The 17154-nt window shown below is 47.2% G+C and overlaps 1 protein-coding gene across 2 annotated transcripts in view; it reads left to right on the top strand.

The window, feature by feature from the left end:
- Positions 1-17154, top strand: part of B4GALT6 (beta-1,4-galactosyltransferase 6) — a 295718-nt gene that overhangs the window by 117701 nt on the left and 160863 nt on the right. For both annotated transcript variants that reach the window (XM_069620961.1, XM_069620962.1), the window contains exon 3: positions 43-156. In XM_069620961.1, the coding sequence (XP_069477062.1) occupies positions 43-156 (114 nt within the window). The remainder of the gene's footprint in view (positions 1-42; positions 157-17154) is intronic.

The following is a 17154-nucleotide window of genomic DNA, read 5'->3' as shown; positions in this document are numbered from 1 at the left end:
TGAGTGGACCTTCATTTCCTATGTATTGCTTGTTGCTTACAGATTACCCAGAGGGCACCAATTCCAGTGACTTCATTGCACAGCCAACAATGTATCTTCCAGAAAACTTTTCATACTCTCCTGACCACATTTGCCCAGAGAAATTGCCTTTCATGCGTAAGTAGTCTTTTTGGAGACATTGAAGTGTGGGTTTTTATTTTTTAAAAGGCAGTGGTTTCTTTCATGTAGCTCTTTTTGCCTGCTGTGGGCATCAATTCCAATATGGAAGCTAATGAATTTCTTTTAATTATGATATGTATGGATACCATTTTTGTTATTTTGTGATCTGCTTGGTGTTCACATTGTGTTATGGTTTGCAAGCTCAAAATATCTACCTGAAACGATCTTTTAAAACAAATCAAGGTAAACCAGTGTAAATTGACTACTTCCTTGTTTCCTTGGTGAAGCATTAGCCCATTGCAGACCAAAATCTGTGGAGAAAATGCCAATAGTTAGCACTCAGCCCCATATTGCTGCTTCTACCAGGTGCTTATTGGGTAATGTCTGTACACATGCAGAGTGACCCCCCCCCCCCAGCATGGAGTGCTTGGATTCCTGCATGTGCGGTTTCTCAATTCTCTCACTGCTAATACCCCCGGCATCCTGTACAGCAGGGTAAAGCAAAGGCTAAAGCAATCGGCCACCTTGCTCCAAGTACCATACTCCCCAACCCACAACTTTGTTGCCTTTTCTGTATTGCCCCCACAATACTCATGGAAGGGTAAACCATTCAAGATGCTAACCAGCCATAAACTCACTGACCACCTCAATTCTAGACATCGACTGCACACGGTCTTGCTTGCCAACAGCCAATTATCCCTCTTTGAGCCCTGCGTCATGTGCACTCCATCACCAGAAACAAACCACTACCCCCTACCCACCGTACCCTCCCTTCTGCAGCACCACCACATTGAATAATATTCAGCGGCTGACCTAGTGTTTTCACAATAGTTGCAGGTCCTCTTTTGGGTAGAAGTTATCAGCTGCTCCTTGATCGCCCTGCTCTACCCATACATCCAGCCACCTGTCGAAAGATCCTGCTTATGCCTTAATGGACTGTTAATCAATTGTGTGTTGAATAAGGGTGGAAAATGGTTCCCTTCAAACACGCATGTTAATAGTGCAATCTTTTAACAGGTGCAATAGAAGGAATGGTTGAGGGGATAAAGTACAAAGACTGGGGACCATGACGCAGCCCATAGACATTGGATATGTTCCGATACCTATATACAGGGTAGAGGGTAGTTAGCGAGGTGGATGATTTGACTATGGGAGGGATCTTCTTCCTGATTTAGGAGGTGCGGCTTAGGTGTAGACTTTAAGGATGCAATGGTAGGGTCTTTTTTGACACAGGTGGGTTAAGTGGGAAGGAGAAAATGTGAAAAGATATGAATGGCGTTTGTCAAATAGCTAGATTAGGCAGGGCACTAACGCAGAGGTTGTTTTGGGGAGTGCTGCAGGAACTGGTGTTAGCATTCATGCATATCCCATGCAAAGATTTGCAGAGTAGCGGTAGGGACTTGAAAAGGGAGAGTTTCAAAGGGGAAGAAACGAGCATGGTGGTATTTCTGGGAAGTGGGAGAAGAGCGCAGTAGGGTTGTGGGTGATGAAGTAGAGATGTTTGGTTAGGTGTGGATACTTTGTATAGGAGGTGTCCTTAAGGAGTTTGGCACAGTAGCCAGGGTGACAGAACTACTTATGAGGGATTTGATTTAGTAGGTGGGGGTGAGGGCAGACTTTCCTGATAGGTTAATCCTGGTCAACATAGATGTTGATGCGGTTGTGATGTAGATGGATATCGCTGTCAAGGTTGCGTGTCTTGGAGTTTGGGGTCTGAACCGCGCAAGGGGTCTGTTGCCGAAGTCCACCCCATGCAAGGTCTCTTTTTGCCTAACCCCTGTCTGTTTTTGGGGGGAGAGGGTTCCTCCTGTACCCCTCCTCCTGCTGTGTGGCCCTGCCTCACTCCCCTGTTCCCTGCACTTAACTCTACCGGCACCTGCCCTGGCGTCTTCTATCGTCCCTCGACCGCTTTCTTGGAAAACAGACTTTCATTGCGTCGCACAACATCAAGTAGCCTTGTGTATGTCTGTTATTCTGGGAGAGCAGTCTAGAGACTGCAATCAGTTTTGTGATATGGGTATAGGGCATATCAGGAGGGATGAAATGAGGTGGTTAGAGGCATTTGAGACAGAGTTGGATCATTGCTATTTTGGAGGAATTGCAAAGGCGAGCAGTGGGATTGGGGTTAAGAGTAGAGGAGGAGAATGTTTATGTGCCATCTGCAAAGATGCAATAAGAGAAAACAAAGGTAGGGATACATTGACCAAAGCTGAAAGTGTAGAAGTTAGTGAAGTCCAAAGACTTGGAATTGGGGGAGACGTGCATACTTGGAGGTAGTCAAACAACATCATTTCTAAGAGATGGAATCAGCCCTACAGATCAGGGGTGTATCTACCACTTTTACTCCCTTTAAAAAAAAAAAAAAAAAATCCTACAATCCCCTAAATTACTTGGGGAATCCAGACGTGGACCCCTTGCTCACTATTCTTAGAGAGGCACAGATCCACCCTACTGATGAGGTCCAACCAGACCGAAACACGTGTCTGGGGTTTCTGTTGGTACTCTTGTTTAGAGGAGAATTGCCTAGCATTTCGGTGCTGGACTGCCCCAGGGCAGGACAAAGACTGATATGTTTGGGATATTTCTTCTCTGTGAAAGATAGTGAGCTAAAGACTGTGGGTAAGTCTCTCGTAACCAGGACTAATGTCTGGCAGAGTGACTCCCAGGACCCCCCTTGTTAATTTGTAATGTGTGTAAGCAATGAATAGGCTTTGTTGCTCAGGTCTCGCTCACGTGTGCAGGGCCCACAAGTGTGACTTTCTCCTGCCTGTATTTGAGGATTTTCAGCTTTTACTTGTGCAGGTGTCTTATCTCATCCGCTAATCATGCAACCTGTCTGTGTCCTTGGCAAGGCTAGGCAAAGTAACAGCACTGGAAACATGGTCTGCACGCTTCTGCGAATTCAGCATGTCTACCTCTCCTTATTCTCAAATCCTTTCAGCGTCTCCTATTCACTTCAATGCTCTCATGGCCTACATTTTGATTTACATGGCCGCCCATGTTAGTTGCGTGTAGCGTCAGCAAGCGGGTCATATGTATGTGTATGCAACTTGCTAGTTTCTTCTCAGCAAAAGTATGTGCGTGTCCGCAAGCCAAGTGAGTCCTAAGCATGTTCTTTGTGTCTGCCAGCAATTTAATCTAAAGTGTTGTATAGTTTTGTGCAGGGATGCATATGTGCTTAATTTCTAATGCATCTACGTCATGGTTCAGTCCTGACGTCTTTGGCTTCTGTGCAGTCTCGATCTGTCAACCTGTTCCATCGACTGCAAGTTTGTTCTCTGTGACGTTATTGGGGTATGTTCTGAATGGCTGTCTAAGTGAGTAGCGTTTCTCACACCTGTGGTACATCGACAATGGAAGAGATGGGCCCATAAACGTTGTGCACTGCTCCTTTCTCTGTGAAGAGAGTGGGGTAGTTGCAACAAGATCCGTTTGTCTCCCTCTTCAATTCCCCTTCCCCTCCCCCCCTCTGGTCGATGATTCAACAACACTACCTTGTCCATTCTCTGCTCAGATGCAGTTTTGTGACCCATACTTTCGCCATGCCTCTTAAGTGACCATGGTATTTCACTTGTTTGTCTAAGCTTCAAGTCGTATAGCAGTAATCTGTCGGGACTACACCACACCCATTTACCCATGTCCTTGTGTGGGTCCGGAGGAAACGTGAATTTGGTTCCTGGTGGGAACAGAGGACATTCCTTCATGTGTGACTGTAGTATTTCAAATGTCAGTCTGGTCTGCGTTTCTTTCTACATCTAGCATAATTTTTATCTCCATCGTCTTCAGTGGTGTTCTTACATTGTGCTATAGCTACTCTAATAACACAGAATTCCATTAGTGCCACTACTAGGGCAGCTAGGAGTACTTGCATTCCGCTTGCCATCCATGTCGGTATCCAAGAAAAGATAAGACAGCCAAACGTCATCTTCTCCTGCTGGGTTAATTATCTCCTCCATCTTGCCATGCAAGTCTGTTAACTGCACTATTGCTTCTGTGAGTGTCCCATTCTGTCTGTCTTGGGAGGGTATTTAAGTGCAGAAAGAAGGTCCAATTTGTTGCACACTTCTCCCTCCATGGCTGTGAGGAGATCCAGAACGTATGTTTTTAGGGGCATTAGTCTGATGGCCCTCAGTTCTTATTTGATGGCGCTAAACCGAGGCAAACTTTACCATCCGTGACCTCGCTTAACTCCTGAAAAAGGCGTGTACTTCACAATAACTCCAAACTAATCACAAACAACAATTTCCTTCAAGGGTTATGGCACTCAAATTGCCTGCAGTGAGGGAGCGAGGTGAATGCAGCGAGAGGGGCGGTGGGTGGGTGAGATTGAGAATGGGCCATACACAAGACCAACCCTGTGGAATTTGCAGGGTCAGTCTTATGTGTACTGCCTTCAAACATAGATCCCTCTAAATAGGGACACTGTTTTATGGAATTGAGGCGGAATACATGGAAAAGGGTGAGTTAACCTGGAATGAAGGGGAGACCACCAAAATACAACAAACTGAAAGGTTGGGTCCAAGGATACAGTAACATAACTACTATGATGCTGTTTTAAAACTGGAGCCATTCAGGTGATGCCTAAAACGTTTGGACGAGCAGCAGTTATGCTGCAAGACTGGGTGGGAGAAAATTTAAGGTGACTGGTGTGGTAAACCATATGGCAGCCACATAAATCAAGGACTACATGTTCTCTGCATTGTAGTAGCTGCTGGACACCAGGTTCCCTCTAAATGATGAACTTGGAGATGGCAAAGGTTTCAAAGCCTGGTGCCCAAACACTCTAATCTCTGAAATCCTTCATGTAGTGCAGCATATATCACTTGGCCTACTTGATGTATGGCCCTCTAATCTGGGAAAGAGGGTTTGGTTTTCGGTGTGATAAATTGCATTGCATGAACTGTGATATTGACATTGTTGTAATTTAGCAGTGAGAATGAAGATTACTCAGGCTGATTAAAGACACGGAGGTGAGCATTATGCTTAACTCCTTATTGCCACTTCTCATAGCAGCTCTATTCAAAAGGTTCCATCACCACAAAACCTTTCTCATTTTCTTCTTTCAACAGAAAACAGTCAAGAAAAACGACTGCCATCTAAGTCCCCAGTGATCCTGTAGTTCTGACCCTAAACCAAGCACCAATCCTGGCCCAGCAGCTGTCCTTGCATCATATCCTGCACTAACTTCTTCCTCTTGCTTTATGTCTTAAAACATAAACCGTGCAACTCCTCAACTTTCTGAACGTGGAACTGAAACTCTTTTCTGATCAACGACATAACTTCGTCTCTGTTTGGGAAGTAGGGGTATAAAATCACTGAAGACGCGCTTTGGTTCTTTGCACGATCTGAAATGCTATTCCCTCCCGGATAAAAAAAAAAATGTTCGAACAAACTTCTAATGCCTTCACATCTGACACTCTTCTGCAGGAAACCAAACACAAGCATAGCTAGCTTGCCTGACAGCTGTTGTAATGACAAACTCATTTTCTGGCCACTGTTTAAGAGGTGAAAAACTACTTCGACGGCCCACAGTACTGAATACCTGGGGGTGGTAGGCTTCCGCATCTTGATCCCTTTTAATATTATGACTACTGCTGGATGCTCACCAATAGGTCGACCCTCACTACTCTCGTGCCCTGCAGAAATCAATTATCGATACACTTCCTGCATACGAAAAGCTTGTCCCTTCCGTGACACCTAGGCTAAAAAATTGAGCATGTGCACTACAGGTGGCGAAATGGGATGAACACATTGCTGCTCGCACCATTCCTCCTATTTCGCCCAAGCTGTATCATAGTTCCTGTGTGGAGGGGGCCCAAGACACTCTTATACAGACTGCAGCTTCTCTTGAAAGACCTGCCAACACCCATCATCCCCCTGAAATTCTGCATGCCGGAAGCTGCAGGGCCTCGTCTGAACTATGGGATGCTTCTGCCCTCTTGCGTCTCATAGGTCTGCTTCCCACGGAACCAATCTCGGAAAATCTGAGGGAAGTTCCATCAGAACCAGAAACCACCTTTGCGATTTCCAAATCGGCGCTATCAATACCATCTCAGCTCGTTCTCGACTGACCTTCGCCAGCACCCTCATTAACATAATGAACGGGGGAAAAGTATAAAGTAGTGCTCCTACCCAACTGTGCAGGAACGTGTCCGTCCCCACAGCCTCGGGATCCAGTCTCCAGCTGTAGTATTTGCAAACTTGAGCATTCAACCTGGAGGTGAAGAAATCTGTCTCTACCGGGCCCCACACTCTCTGTAACCGAGCAAAAACCTGTCTGCTCAACATCCAATCGCTGGAGTCTATTCGATATCTGGAGATACAGTTCGCGATCACGTATTGCTTCCCTAGCAGATATTCTGCTGTTATCACTAACTAAATCCTTTGCTATTTCTGCTAGCAATTTCGACCACGTTCCTCCTAACTTGTTTATATACCGGACCGTTGAGATATTGTCCATCCTCCGCAGAATGCAGCAGTTCACTTTTGCCCTTGACGAAAGCCTTCACCGCGAGCGACCATGCTAGCAACTCTAAGCAATTTATATGAAGCCCTAGCTCTTCCTCGGACTATCTTCCTCCTGTCTGCAAATCTCTATGACCAACTCGGTACATCTCTGAAGATGGCTCTGCCGTTCCAGGCTTCTATATTCTCCAGCCACCACAGAATCTCTAATCTCTTCGTCTAACGGCACCAACTGGTGATACTTCACCCCGCCTTGCAAATGCCTGATTTTCAATCTCTGAAGCGCTCTATAGTCCCACTGTCGGTGCCAGACTCCAAAGCGAAATATGCAACTTCCCCATCACTGACCTTAACTCCTTCTTTATGCTCTTCATCTTCTGCTGCAGCAGTTCCAACGTGGCCTTCCTCGTGTCTATCACAAACCCCAGGAATTCCATCCATTGCTTCGGACTGGGTTCCGATTTCTCCCGATTTATCAGAAATCTGAGTGAACACAAGAGCGTGGTCACCCTCCATACTTGCTCTTTCAAGGCTGCCTTACTCTGAGCGAGCACTAAAATATAGTCTAAATAATTATTCTGATGCCCCTTTTTCTGATGTCTTCCGCAACTGGCCTCATCGCCTTCGTGAAGGCCCAGGCCAGGCCAAACAGCAGTCACGCGAATCGCCAACTCTGACCCTTCCAGTGAAACCTGAGAAAGTCCCTGAACTCTTGCGCCACTGGAATGGTCAGATCGGCATCCTTCAAATCCAGCTTCGCTAACCAATCTTCCTTGCGTAACATGTCCCTGAGGAGGTGAATGCCCTCCACCTTGAAGTGCCTGTATATCAGCCACCCGTTCAACTCCTTCATATTTATCACTGGCCTCAACTTCCCTTTCCTGTGGACCAAGAACATATTGCTTTAAAACTCCCTTCGGTACACCTTTCTATCACTTCCTTTCGCACTAGAGCAAGAAGACCCTTCTCTAGGAGCAACTCCTTCTCTTGACATCTGAAACCTTATGAAATGCGGGACTGCTGAGGAACACCTATGAACTTTAGGTTCAAACCTACTATGGCTTGTAATACCCAAGCATCTCTTGATAGGTCGTGCCACTTGCTTACATTCAAAGCAGTCTGCCCTCCAAACCTGGGGTACTCCTCGCTCTGCGCACTTACTGCCGCCTGCATTGTGCTGTCAGAAATGGCCTCAGCCTCTCCTTCCACGGAAACCCCTCGCCCTTGTGGGGGGGAAAAAGGCTTCCTGTTGCTGGATTTCCGAGTACTGGGTCCTGGGCCCTCGAGGCCGTCTCTAGCGAAAGAACGGCTGGTCGCGCGGCCTCTATGGTGACCGGTCCTGCCAAAAACACGCCCAGGGAATGTTTTTTACATATTGATGATTGTACCTACTCGAGAGCCGTGTACGTCTCGATGAATCAGGCCATCTCCTTGGCGAATGCCTCCCTGAGTAACATGCCCTTCGCCGCCTCGCCTGCCTCCTTATTAGCGAGATGTCCCAACTTGCTTTCAATCTTCAGCAAAAGACTGCGGCGCCTCTCCACCCAGAGCGCACAACTGGTGTTGCCCAAAAAGCCAACTGCCCTCTGCCCAGTTGGCTAACGTTTGTGGATTCACCGGCTCTCCGGTGTCCCTGGACCTCTCTGCCAGGTCCATTATTTTTGCGAATGGCCCAGCTACATCGAGGAGCTTGTTCTGACAGGACTTCCAGGCACGATCAACTCCCTTCCTGACGTCCTTTGTGGCCTTAGTCATGAAGGTGATCATCTTGGCATCCATTTCTGGCGTGTCCATAATCTTACTGTGGAGCTCTGGCCTGGGGCACTCCGCCCTTATCCTGAAGCACGCTTCCCTCTCCAAGGGCTTGCGAATCCGCTGAGCTATATACTGAGCCACTCTTGGGGATGGAGCCCACTTTGACCTTGGATGTGTAATATTAATCAGGGTCAAACATGTCTTCCATGATGGTTCCTTCCTCCCGACTTTGCCACCATTGCCCATATTCTCCTCCTCCAGGAGGACCTCCTCGACCTCATCTGCTGAAGAGCTGTTGCCTTCTTCGGGCCCCCTATATTTCCCACCCCTGGGGCAGGGGGTATGAGGCTTGGCATTGCTGATCTCCCTAAAAAAGCTGCCTTGAGCTTATCAAAGGGTCCGGCAACCTCCCGGGGCTTGATCAGATCCCCTGTAATCTGACCTGGCAAGGGGGTGGTAGAGTAGTGGGGGCTCTTCTGGGTCTTGATCACCCCTTATGTGCTGTTGACTGTCTCCTTTGCAGGCTCTGTGAGGTTCCCTCTCCAGGGCTGAGCTCTCTTCCTTCTCTTGGGGGGGGGCCTTATTCGCTATGAGGGTTTTACCCCTTGGGAAACAGCTATAGCCAGAGTGTCTCCCAGGACCCTCTTAAAGCTGAGAGACAGATCTTTGTCTCCATCCACTCCCTCACTGTACTCAAGAGTGGTGCCTCCCTCCTCCATTATGTTTGTGGAGGAATATCCCTCTTCCACACACTGGTCCCCCAATTTAATTTTTTCTTTTTCAATTGTGCCTGTGTTGCCTGCAGAGGCAGTGGAAGGAAAGAGGCTCTGCACTTATCTCCCAGCTGACTGAGGCAGTGTGGGCAGGGAACATCTCAGAGCTGTCAACCTTGCTCGCTCCGAACAAAAAATATGGCCTGCACGCGGCATGCTCTTCCCGTCACTTGATCGGGAGAAATCTGCTGGTCCTTTCCTTGGAACTGCTGCATGGCTTGCGAGGCTCCTACTATTCTGAAAAACCTCTGAAGGAGAGCACCGGTTGCCAGGGAGTGAGCAGGATGACTCGCGGCCCCAGAGCTCTCGATACTCTATCAGATGACCAGACCCTACACACCACTGATCGGCCCACGGGTCAGTGCTGACCGCCTCCTGCATTGCACTATGCTCCAAACCTCTCTACGTATATCCAGTAAGCCTCCCACTCAAAATAACACTTGGATTAAGCCCACTGCTATTTAAACATGATAGAGCTCAATGAAAAGGTGACTTATCTCAAAGAAGCAACAAAGGAAGAAGTTAGAGCAGGATATGATGCAAAGACAGTTTCTGGTCCAGGATTGGTGCTTGGTTTAGGGTCAAACCTACAGAATCACTAGAGACTTATGGAGGTTTTTAGTCCCAGATGGCAGTAGTTTTTCTGGACTGTATTCAGTTTTGTTTTTTGTTGAAAGAAGAAAATGAAAAATGTTTTGTGGTGATGGAAAGTTTTTTTTTAATAGAGCTGCTATGAGAAGGGGTAATAAAGAGTTGAGCATAATGCTCACCTGTGGTATTGACATAGAATCTGCGTGTACGCCAAGGCACATATTTGCAGACCATTGGTAACACAATGTTTGCATTTTAGTGTACACAGACTTTTACATAAATAGAAAAAATAAGCTTTAGCAGTTCTGAGACAATTCGCTGGAACACCAGTGCTTCTGTGTGGCGCTCCTTTAGTATAAAGGCCTGGGGGAATTTCATGCCCACTGACTAGTCCTCTGGTTCCTGCTCAAAGGACCATGTCCGCGACTCCTTACAGTGACTCTTGGGGAGATTGATCAGTTTTATGCTTAATCCCCTCTCCTATTCAGACCCCCAGCACGTTTTGCTGGACTTCTGGACCTTTTTTTCCTTGTATCCTGAATAAGGGGAGCCTTTTTCCCCTCTCATTCATTCTTATTTTGCTCTGACTTTTGGAAATCTTTTCTTTTTTTACTTCACCTTATTCTATGGAATCTGCTTTCCTCTATTTCTTTAAGGCATCTGGGTTTAAATTTTGCAGCACAATGTTGCTGGGAACTATTTGGGTTCTCCTTTGAGATTCTTTAATTTTCCCTTAGAATTACTGTTCTTAAGCTGGATCCTTCCTAAAATGTTGAGAGATTGGCAAACACCACCTTATGTTGAGTACTAAGGGCTACCTAGTATCCCCTTTCTCTCTGTTCCTTTGACTTTCTAGTCACAGTGACAACCTTAGAGTTCTGGCTGGTGGCAGTGTATGTGTTTTACCAACTAGTATGCTATTTTCTACAGCAGACGGTATGCGGTCAACTATGTTCTAACATGGTGACTCCTTTTTCTTTTTTTGTCCTTTGTTAGCTCTTCTACCATTCTGTGTCTGTGTCTTTCCTTTGGCGGGAACCATTGGGTGTCCCCGCCTAGGCTCCATTGTCTCTGCAAAGGCAGGAAGTGGCAGAACACTCCCTTTCCCTTTATTGCCTGAATGGAACCAGTTCACAATGGGGGGGGTAGGAAGGGGGGCTGGCTCTCCTGATTGGACAGCCACCTGCCCCTTTCTGTAAAATGCTCAAGAGTGTGCAGAGGAGTGAGTGGAAAAACCAAATGTAAGGTGAGGATCCTGAGGTAGAAGGCAAGTCGACCACTGGAACAGAAGATTCAAAGTTGAAGATGACCAGGGACGCCTGCAGACCCTTCCAGTAACTGCGAAGCGATCACTGCTGTCCTTACTCCGTTTTCTAATTGACAGAGGAGCTCCGAAGAGGACTCCTATCCTTTGTCTGGTGGGACAACCAGCCCCAAGACTAACTACAAATCAAGCCATCTCCCGATGTGCTGTGACCTTCCAGGGCTGCATACCACTAATACGAGGAGACCTCCAACCCATTTGCAGTGCAATGTCTTTGGAAAGCTGAATCAGTCCAGAAATTTGGTGAGCTCCAGTTGGACCTCCAGAGGCATGTTCCCACTCACTAGGTCCCCTCATCAGAGTGCAGGACTCCAGAATCAAAGAATATGGAACGGACGATAACCGTCCTTTGTTGGGGCTGATAGAAAGGTACCAAAACCACAGACCGACCAAGGAGACGTAAGAAATCTGTGCTAAGGGTCCTCTCTCGCGACTGCTGCTGTGCCATCCTATTCAGAGATCTTCCTTTCGTCACCAGACCGAGGAACCTGGAGACCGGGTCCGTCTCTGCTGCACAGGAGAGAATCCACCTACGTTTGCTTCTTCTAACCTAGGGTACTGTGGGGCTAAAGGTAGAACTTTCCTTAAGCGGAAGAGTCACTCCACTGTGACTGGAGTGAATTACAAGGTGTTTGGGTGTCCACCCATACCTCTGGCCTAAGCTTTGCAGCTTGCATCCTTAATCGGGTCCCTCACAGGGTCCCCATAACTTGTATTATCTTGCTAAGCATTTTGATTCTAGTGAGTAAAGTATACTTTGCCTTTCCTGCTGCTACATAAGGTTTATTATCCACTCCTAAACTGACTTTTGCTAGTTAGGTTTGGACTTAAAAATCATTGAAAGCCTAAATAAGTGTTAATAGAACGTCCAAAACTGTTTAACCATCCTTTTCCTTCCCACAGACTATCTGCTGTGACTTTATGATCTGAATGCCATTACCGTTTATCTATATTCTATGAAATTGTGCGTCTTTATTATTAGTGTCATTCTCTAACAATTGTAACCGCAAGCAACTACAATTGAAGCAGTCCTCATTGAAAAGTATTGATATTTCTAGTGTGTTTTGGCTATCTAAAAAGAGGATTTACCTACCTGCCTTGTGTGTGTGTATATATATATATATATATATAATTTGATCTTGGACGTAACTCTTCATGAACGGTGAGGTCTGGCATCATGAATTTTGTATGGAATATTGTTTATTTCCTTGCAGAATTAATGGAAATATTTCTAGCTCGATGTGTCACTGCGTTCCCGAGATTTCACGCTATTTGATTTTTCGGCATTATGTTTTGTCGTGTTCCGCACGCCATGTACAGGTCATTTGTAGGAAGTGCGCATGGCGCTCGCTGTGCTGAAATTTTATTTTTTTTCTAATTCTTTTAGAAGAGTAAGTGGCTTTCTTTTCATTGATTTCTTTTGCAATAAACTCGATGCATGTTAATTTGACGAATTGAACACAATTTTAATTTACCTCCAGAATTAAATTCTCACAAAATGTCATATTTGTATGCTTAATCTTATTATTTTCGGAGTGTTTAGCAGCGACAATGGCCACCCCTGGACACAACACTGCAAATCAGAGTAAGCATACAAATGATATTCATGTGAGAATTTAAATCGGAGATAAATGAAAATTTGGTGTGAAATTAACATGTATCATGTTTTACCTTTCTGGCAAACAATATTCATCTTTTTCGGTGGAATATGAAAACAAATCTGAGAATGGACATCCCTGGCGAAGCTGGGTACTTGAGCTAGTTTTGATGTAACTTCAAGTGTAGAAGAGTTTATTTGGATAATTGTATTGACTGTGTCCAGTGTACTGGATCTTTGATTATTGCTACGGCTGAAAATGCCAACTTATGTTTCTGAGGCTTGTTGAATCTGCTTAGATCACGTGCTGTGCACAGGCAGACATCTAGTGAAAGCTGCAGTATTAGTTTGTTTTTCGAATCTCTAAAATGGGCGTCGACCTAGGGCGTGCCAGTAATACTGTCCCTAGTGTGACATCCACTGTACCCATGATCCCTCACGCGTGTAGGACCCTAAGATTGTTTTTTTCCGCCATACTTGTCGGAAGCATTGATTGTTGCAGTGTTCCCTGGCTTTCAGCCATTTATTCATAATTTATCTAAAAATCCCCGTTCTTACAATCCCACATTGAGAGATCGAAGATCGATGCTGGTCTGAAGAACGAACAACCGTCGAGACTGCACGGTGGACTTTGGGCCTCGGAAGGCCTCTGGCATCGGCCCGGGCCTCGGAAGGCCTCTGGTCTCGGCCCTGCAAGGAGGGAGAGTGGACATAATCACACTCGCTTTATTTTCTACATACACTCACCCGCTGCCATTAGGTGACATATGGAGAGTACTCTATTTAAATTTTGCCCAAAGTGCAACCGCAAGTTCCCTTGGGTTGACAAACACACAACCTGTAATCTGTTTGCCAAGGGACCACCCTTAGGATAACTGCAGAGCTTGTAAGCTCTTTAAGGCTAAAACACTAAAGGACCGCTCCACTAAACGTTGGGCCCATCACGCTAGGCAGCTCAAGGCCATGAAAGCAGTGGGATCCTTCAGTGATGGCAGCAATGCCGTCGTTTCAGACAGCGAGGGCACAGGGGCGTCGAAAGACACCCAAGCGCTAGTCCCCGACCTCTGAGGATTGTCCGCAGGGCAGTTATGGGAACACACACTGCAACATGAGTGCTACCCATACTACTACACCTAAACACACTAACCTCAGCCGAGATTCGACATGCGTGTCGAGTGCTCGGAAGGAGGAGGCACATAGAGAACAGTCCAGAGTCGGTGTCTCTGGGCGTTCCAGATCGAGATCGCCTCGCGACACACAGCAACCGTCCACCGTTGCCAAGAGTGCCTTGCTCCCCAAAGTCAGAGGTATGGTCGTCGGAAGACGAATCCGACCTCCACCCCCTAGCAGCACACTTTCGGTTGACTCTGGCAGCTCGTTCCATGTCTGCCTCTGAGTCTCGAGCTAGCCTACACACCCCTAAATATCGGCGCCAGGCGTCGACAGATTCAGAGAAGGCCAGACCATCAGGGAAACACTCCTCTACTCAAGGTAAAGGGGACAAACAGAAGTCGTCACACACAACTTCTGCACCCCAGGTCCACAAGTACAAACCTGGGTCTTCAGATGAACTTAAATCTAGGACCCCTATCGCCAAGCCTAACGTTATCCCTCCCACTCTACAGGATATGGGAATAGGAGAGGAACCTCTGCAGGAAGTGGTCATACCCAGTTCCAGGGAATGGAACTCTGATGACATCGACAGGGTGATGAGAAGAATGTCTTTAGCTAATTTCTATGAAAAGAATCCTGATTATTTTCAGAGCTGTCAGAGTACCCCTAACAACTCTACTCCTTCAGGATCCAAAGACCCCCAGCCTCCTAGGAAGAAACCTTGTAATGGAACTTCAGCTCAGGGCCTCATTTCAAACCCATTCTCTAGTCAATCTTACCACCAGTATGCTGAAGACCCAGACATACAAATGCTGGACGACCAAGCGGAGGTCGATTATTACGGAGACGACGACGAGGACCAGGATGAGGAAGACGAGGCAGACTTCTATAATCTAGACTCACCTGTTAACAAAGCCACCGGTCACTGACTCACCTGTGGATAATCAGCCTCTACTGGATGAGGTCTTAGCTAGAGCTGCAGAGCACTTTCACATGGACACTCAAAGGGCTCAGGAAGAGAGGGACTTTGCAGAGGAGATCATGGGGGATAAGAAACCCATTGCCCAAGCCATACCAATTCTGAAGTCCATCCAGCGCATAAATGACCCTTCCCTCCTCACCCCTAATCTCACTAGAGCTGTGAATCCCAGAATCGAAAAACAAAATTCAGGGCTGCCAAGTCAGACCCACTTTAAATAAGGGACCAACTTAAGCCCGACTCATTGGTAGTCACTACCACCAGGAAAAGAGCTGGGACACCTCTTTCATCTGAAGCTCACCCAGACAAGGAGAGCAAAAGGATCTATGGGCTAGGAAGGAAAGTGGCCTCCGCTTCTGCTTACCAGGCAAGAATCGCCAATACCAGCACTCTGCTGGCAAGTTATAATTGCCACCAGTGGGAACAGGTAGCTGCCCTCATCTCCTCCGCACCTGAACCACTAAAGGGCCAGTTAGCCCAGATTGCGTCCGAGGGTAGATCTGTGTCCGGGTGCATTCTAAAGGCGACCGTTGACACCGCAGATGATGCAGGCCGGCTCATCGCAGAGAGCACCATCATCAAGAGACGCGCTTGGCTCAGACAATCGGGGTTTAAACCTGAGACCCAGGCTACTCTTATCGACATGCCGGTGGAACCGAATGTCTTGTTTGGCAAAGCAGTAGAGGAGGCACTCAAAACTGGCAAGGATGAATATGATACCCTAAGGTCCCTGGGACAACAGACTAACGAACCAGAGAGGGAATAATAATAATTTTCGTCGTTCACGCGGACAAAATTCCCAGAGGGGTTCCAATTTCTCACAGGGGCAGGGTACATCGTGGGGTAACAAACAACAAGGTACCCAAGGTTACGGTATAGGTAACAAGAGGGGGCGCGGTAGAGGGAGAGGCAGCCCAGGCAGAGGCGGTACGCCTCCCACCAAACAGTGACGCTCCGCTCAGGTTCCCTTCCCATGCATCCCCAGTAGGCGGGCGCATTTCCAACTTCACCCAAGCATGGGAAGGGATCACCTCGGACAGATGGGTGCTGTCCAGTGTCTGCAGGATACTGCATTGAACTTCTGGAGCGCCCCTGCAGCCACCCTCCACGACGAAAAATACACTCCGTGGACCACCAAAAGATCCTCCTCGAGGAAATCGTCAATCTTCTCGCAAAGGCCGCGATAGAACTCGTCCCGGGCAACCAGGTAAACCAGGGTATTTATTCAACTTACTTCCTTGTGCCAAAAAAAGATTTGACAATGCGCCCAGTATTAGACTTGCGCCCTGCAAAAAAGTATGTCAATCCCCAAAAAGTTCACATGACTACACTCCAAGAGGTAATCCCCCTCCTAAAAAAAAAAAAAAAAAAAATTACATGGCAGCATTGGACATGAAAGATGCCTATTTTCATATTTCCATGTTCCCACCGCACAGAAGATTCTTGCGCTTCAAGGTGGACAGTCGGCACTACCAGTTCAAGGTGCTGCCCTTTGGTATAGCCTAGGCTCCAAGGGTATTCACCAAGGTGGTGGCGGCACACCTATGCAGGGAGGCTATCCCAGTTTACCCTTACCTGGACGACTGGCTCATCACGGGGGAGACCCCAGCAATTTGCAGATCCAACATCCAAAGAACAATCGACCTCCTCTTCGAATTGGGTTTCTCAGTCAACGAGAAGAAATCAAGCCTGGTGCCAGGCACCTCCAAACAGTTCCTAGGAGCTATCTTAAACACCCAAGAGGGGTTGGCCTTTCCATCAGAGGAAAGAATTCGGAACATGCTACTGCTAATTCCTCAATATCAGTCCGGTCGCCAGATAAGGCTGTGCAAAGCGATGTTTGCTAGGTCTGATGGCGTCATGTATTTACCTGGTTCCCCACGCGCGCTGCGCGTGCGACCCATGAAGGAATGGTTGGCGAGAACAGTCGTCTCAGGCAAGTGGTCAGTGGGAAGATCTAGTGGTCGTTTCGGCAACACTAGTACAAAGTCTTCACTGGTGGACAAGAGAGAACCTGACAAAGGGAAACCCTTTTACGATCCAGAGATACAGGTGGTGGTCACTATGGACGCATCCCTGTCAGGGTGGGGAGCACACCTCCTTCACCACACAGCTCAGGGTCTCTGGTCTCACACAGTGGCCAAGAATCACATCAATCTGCTAGAGCTTCTGGCAGTCTTCAGAGCGCTTAGGGCATTCGAACCCCACCTGTCGAACCCGTCAGTGCAGATCCTAACAGACAGCACAACAGCAATGTTTTACATAAACAAACAGGGAGGGACTTGTTCGCCAATTCTGTCCAAGCTTGCCCAGAAAATTTGGAAATCAGATAGAAAATTTACCTGTCATCTCAACATGTTCCAGGGGATCTCAATTCACTAGCAGACTCTTTGAGCAG

Source organism: Ambystoma mexicanum, chromosome 5q (genome assembly GCF_040938575.1).
Source record: "Ambystoma mexicanum isolate Mex_15411 chromosome 5q, UKY_AmexF1_1, whole genome shotgun sequence".
Classification (NCBI taxonomy): Eukaryota; Metazoa; Chordata; class Amphibia; order Caudata; family Ambystomatidae; genus Ambystoma; species Ambystoma mexicanum.
This window is presented reverse-complemented; position numbering and strand designations above follow the sequence as displayed.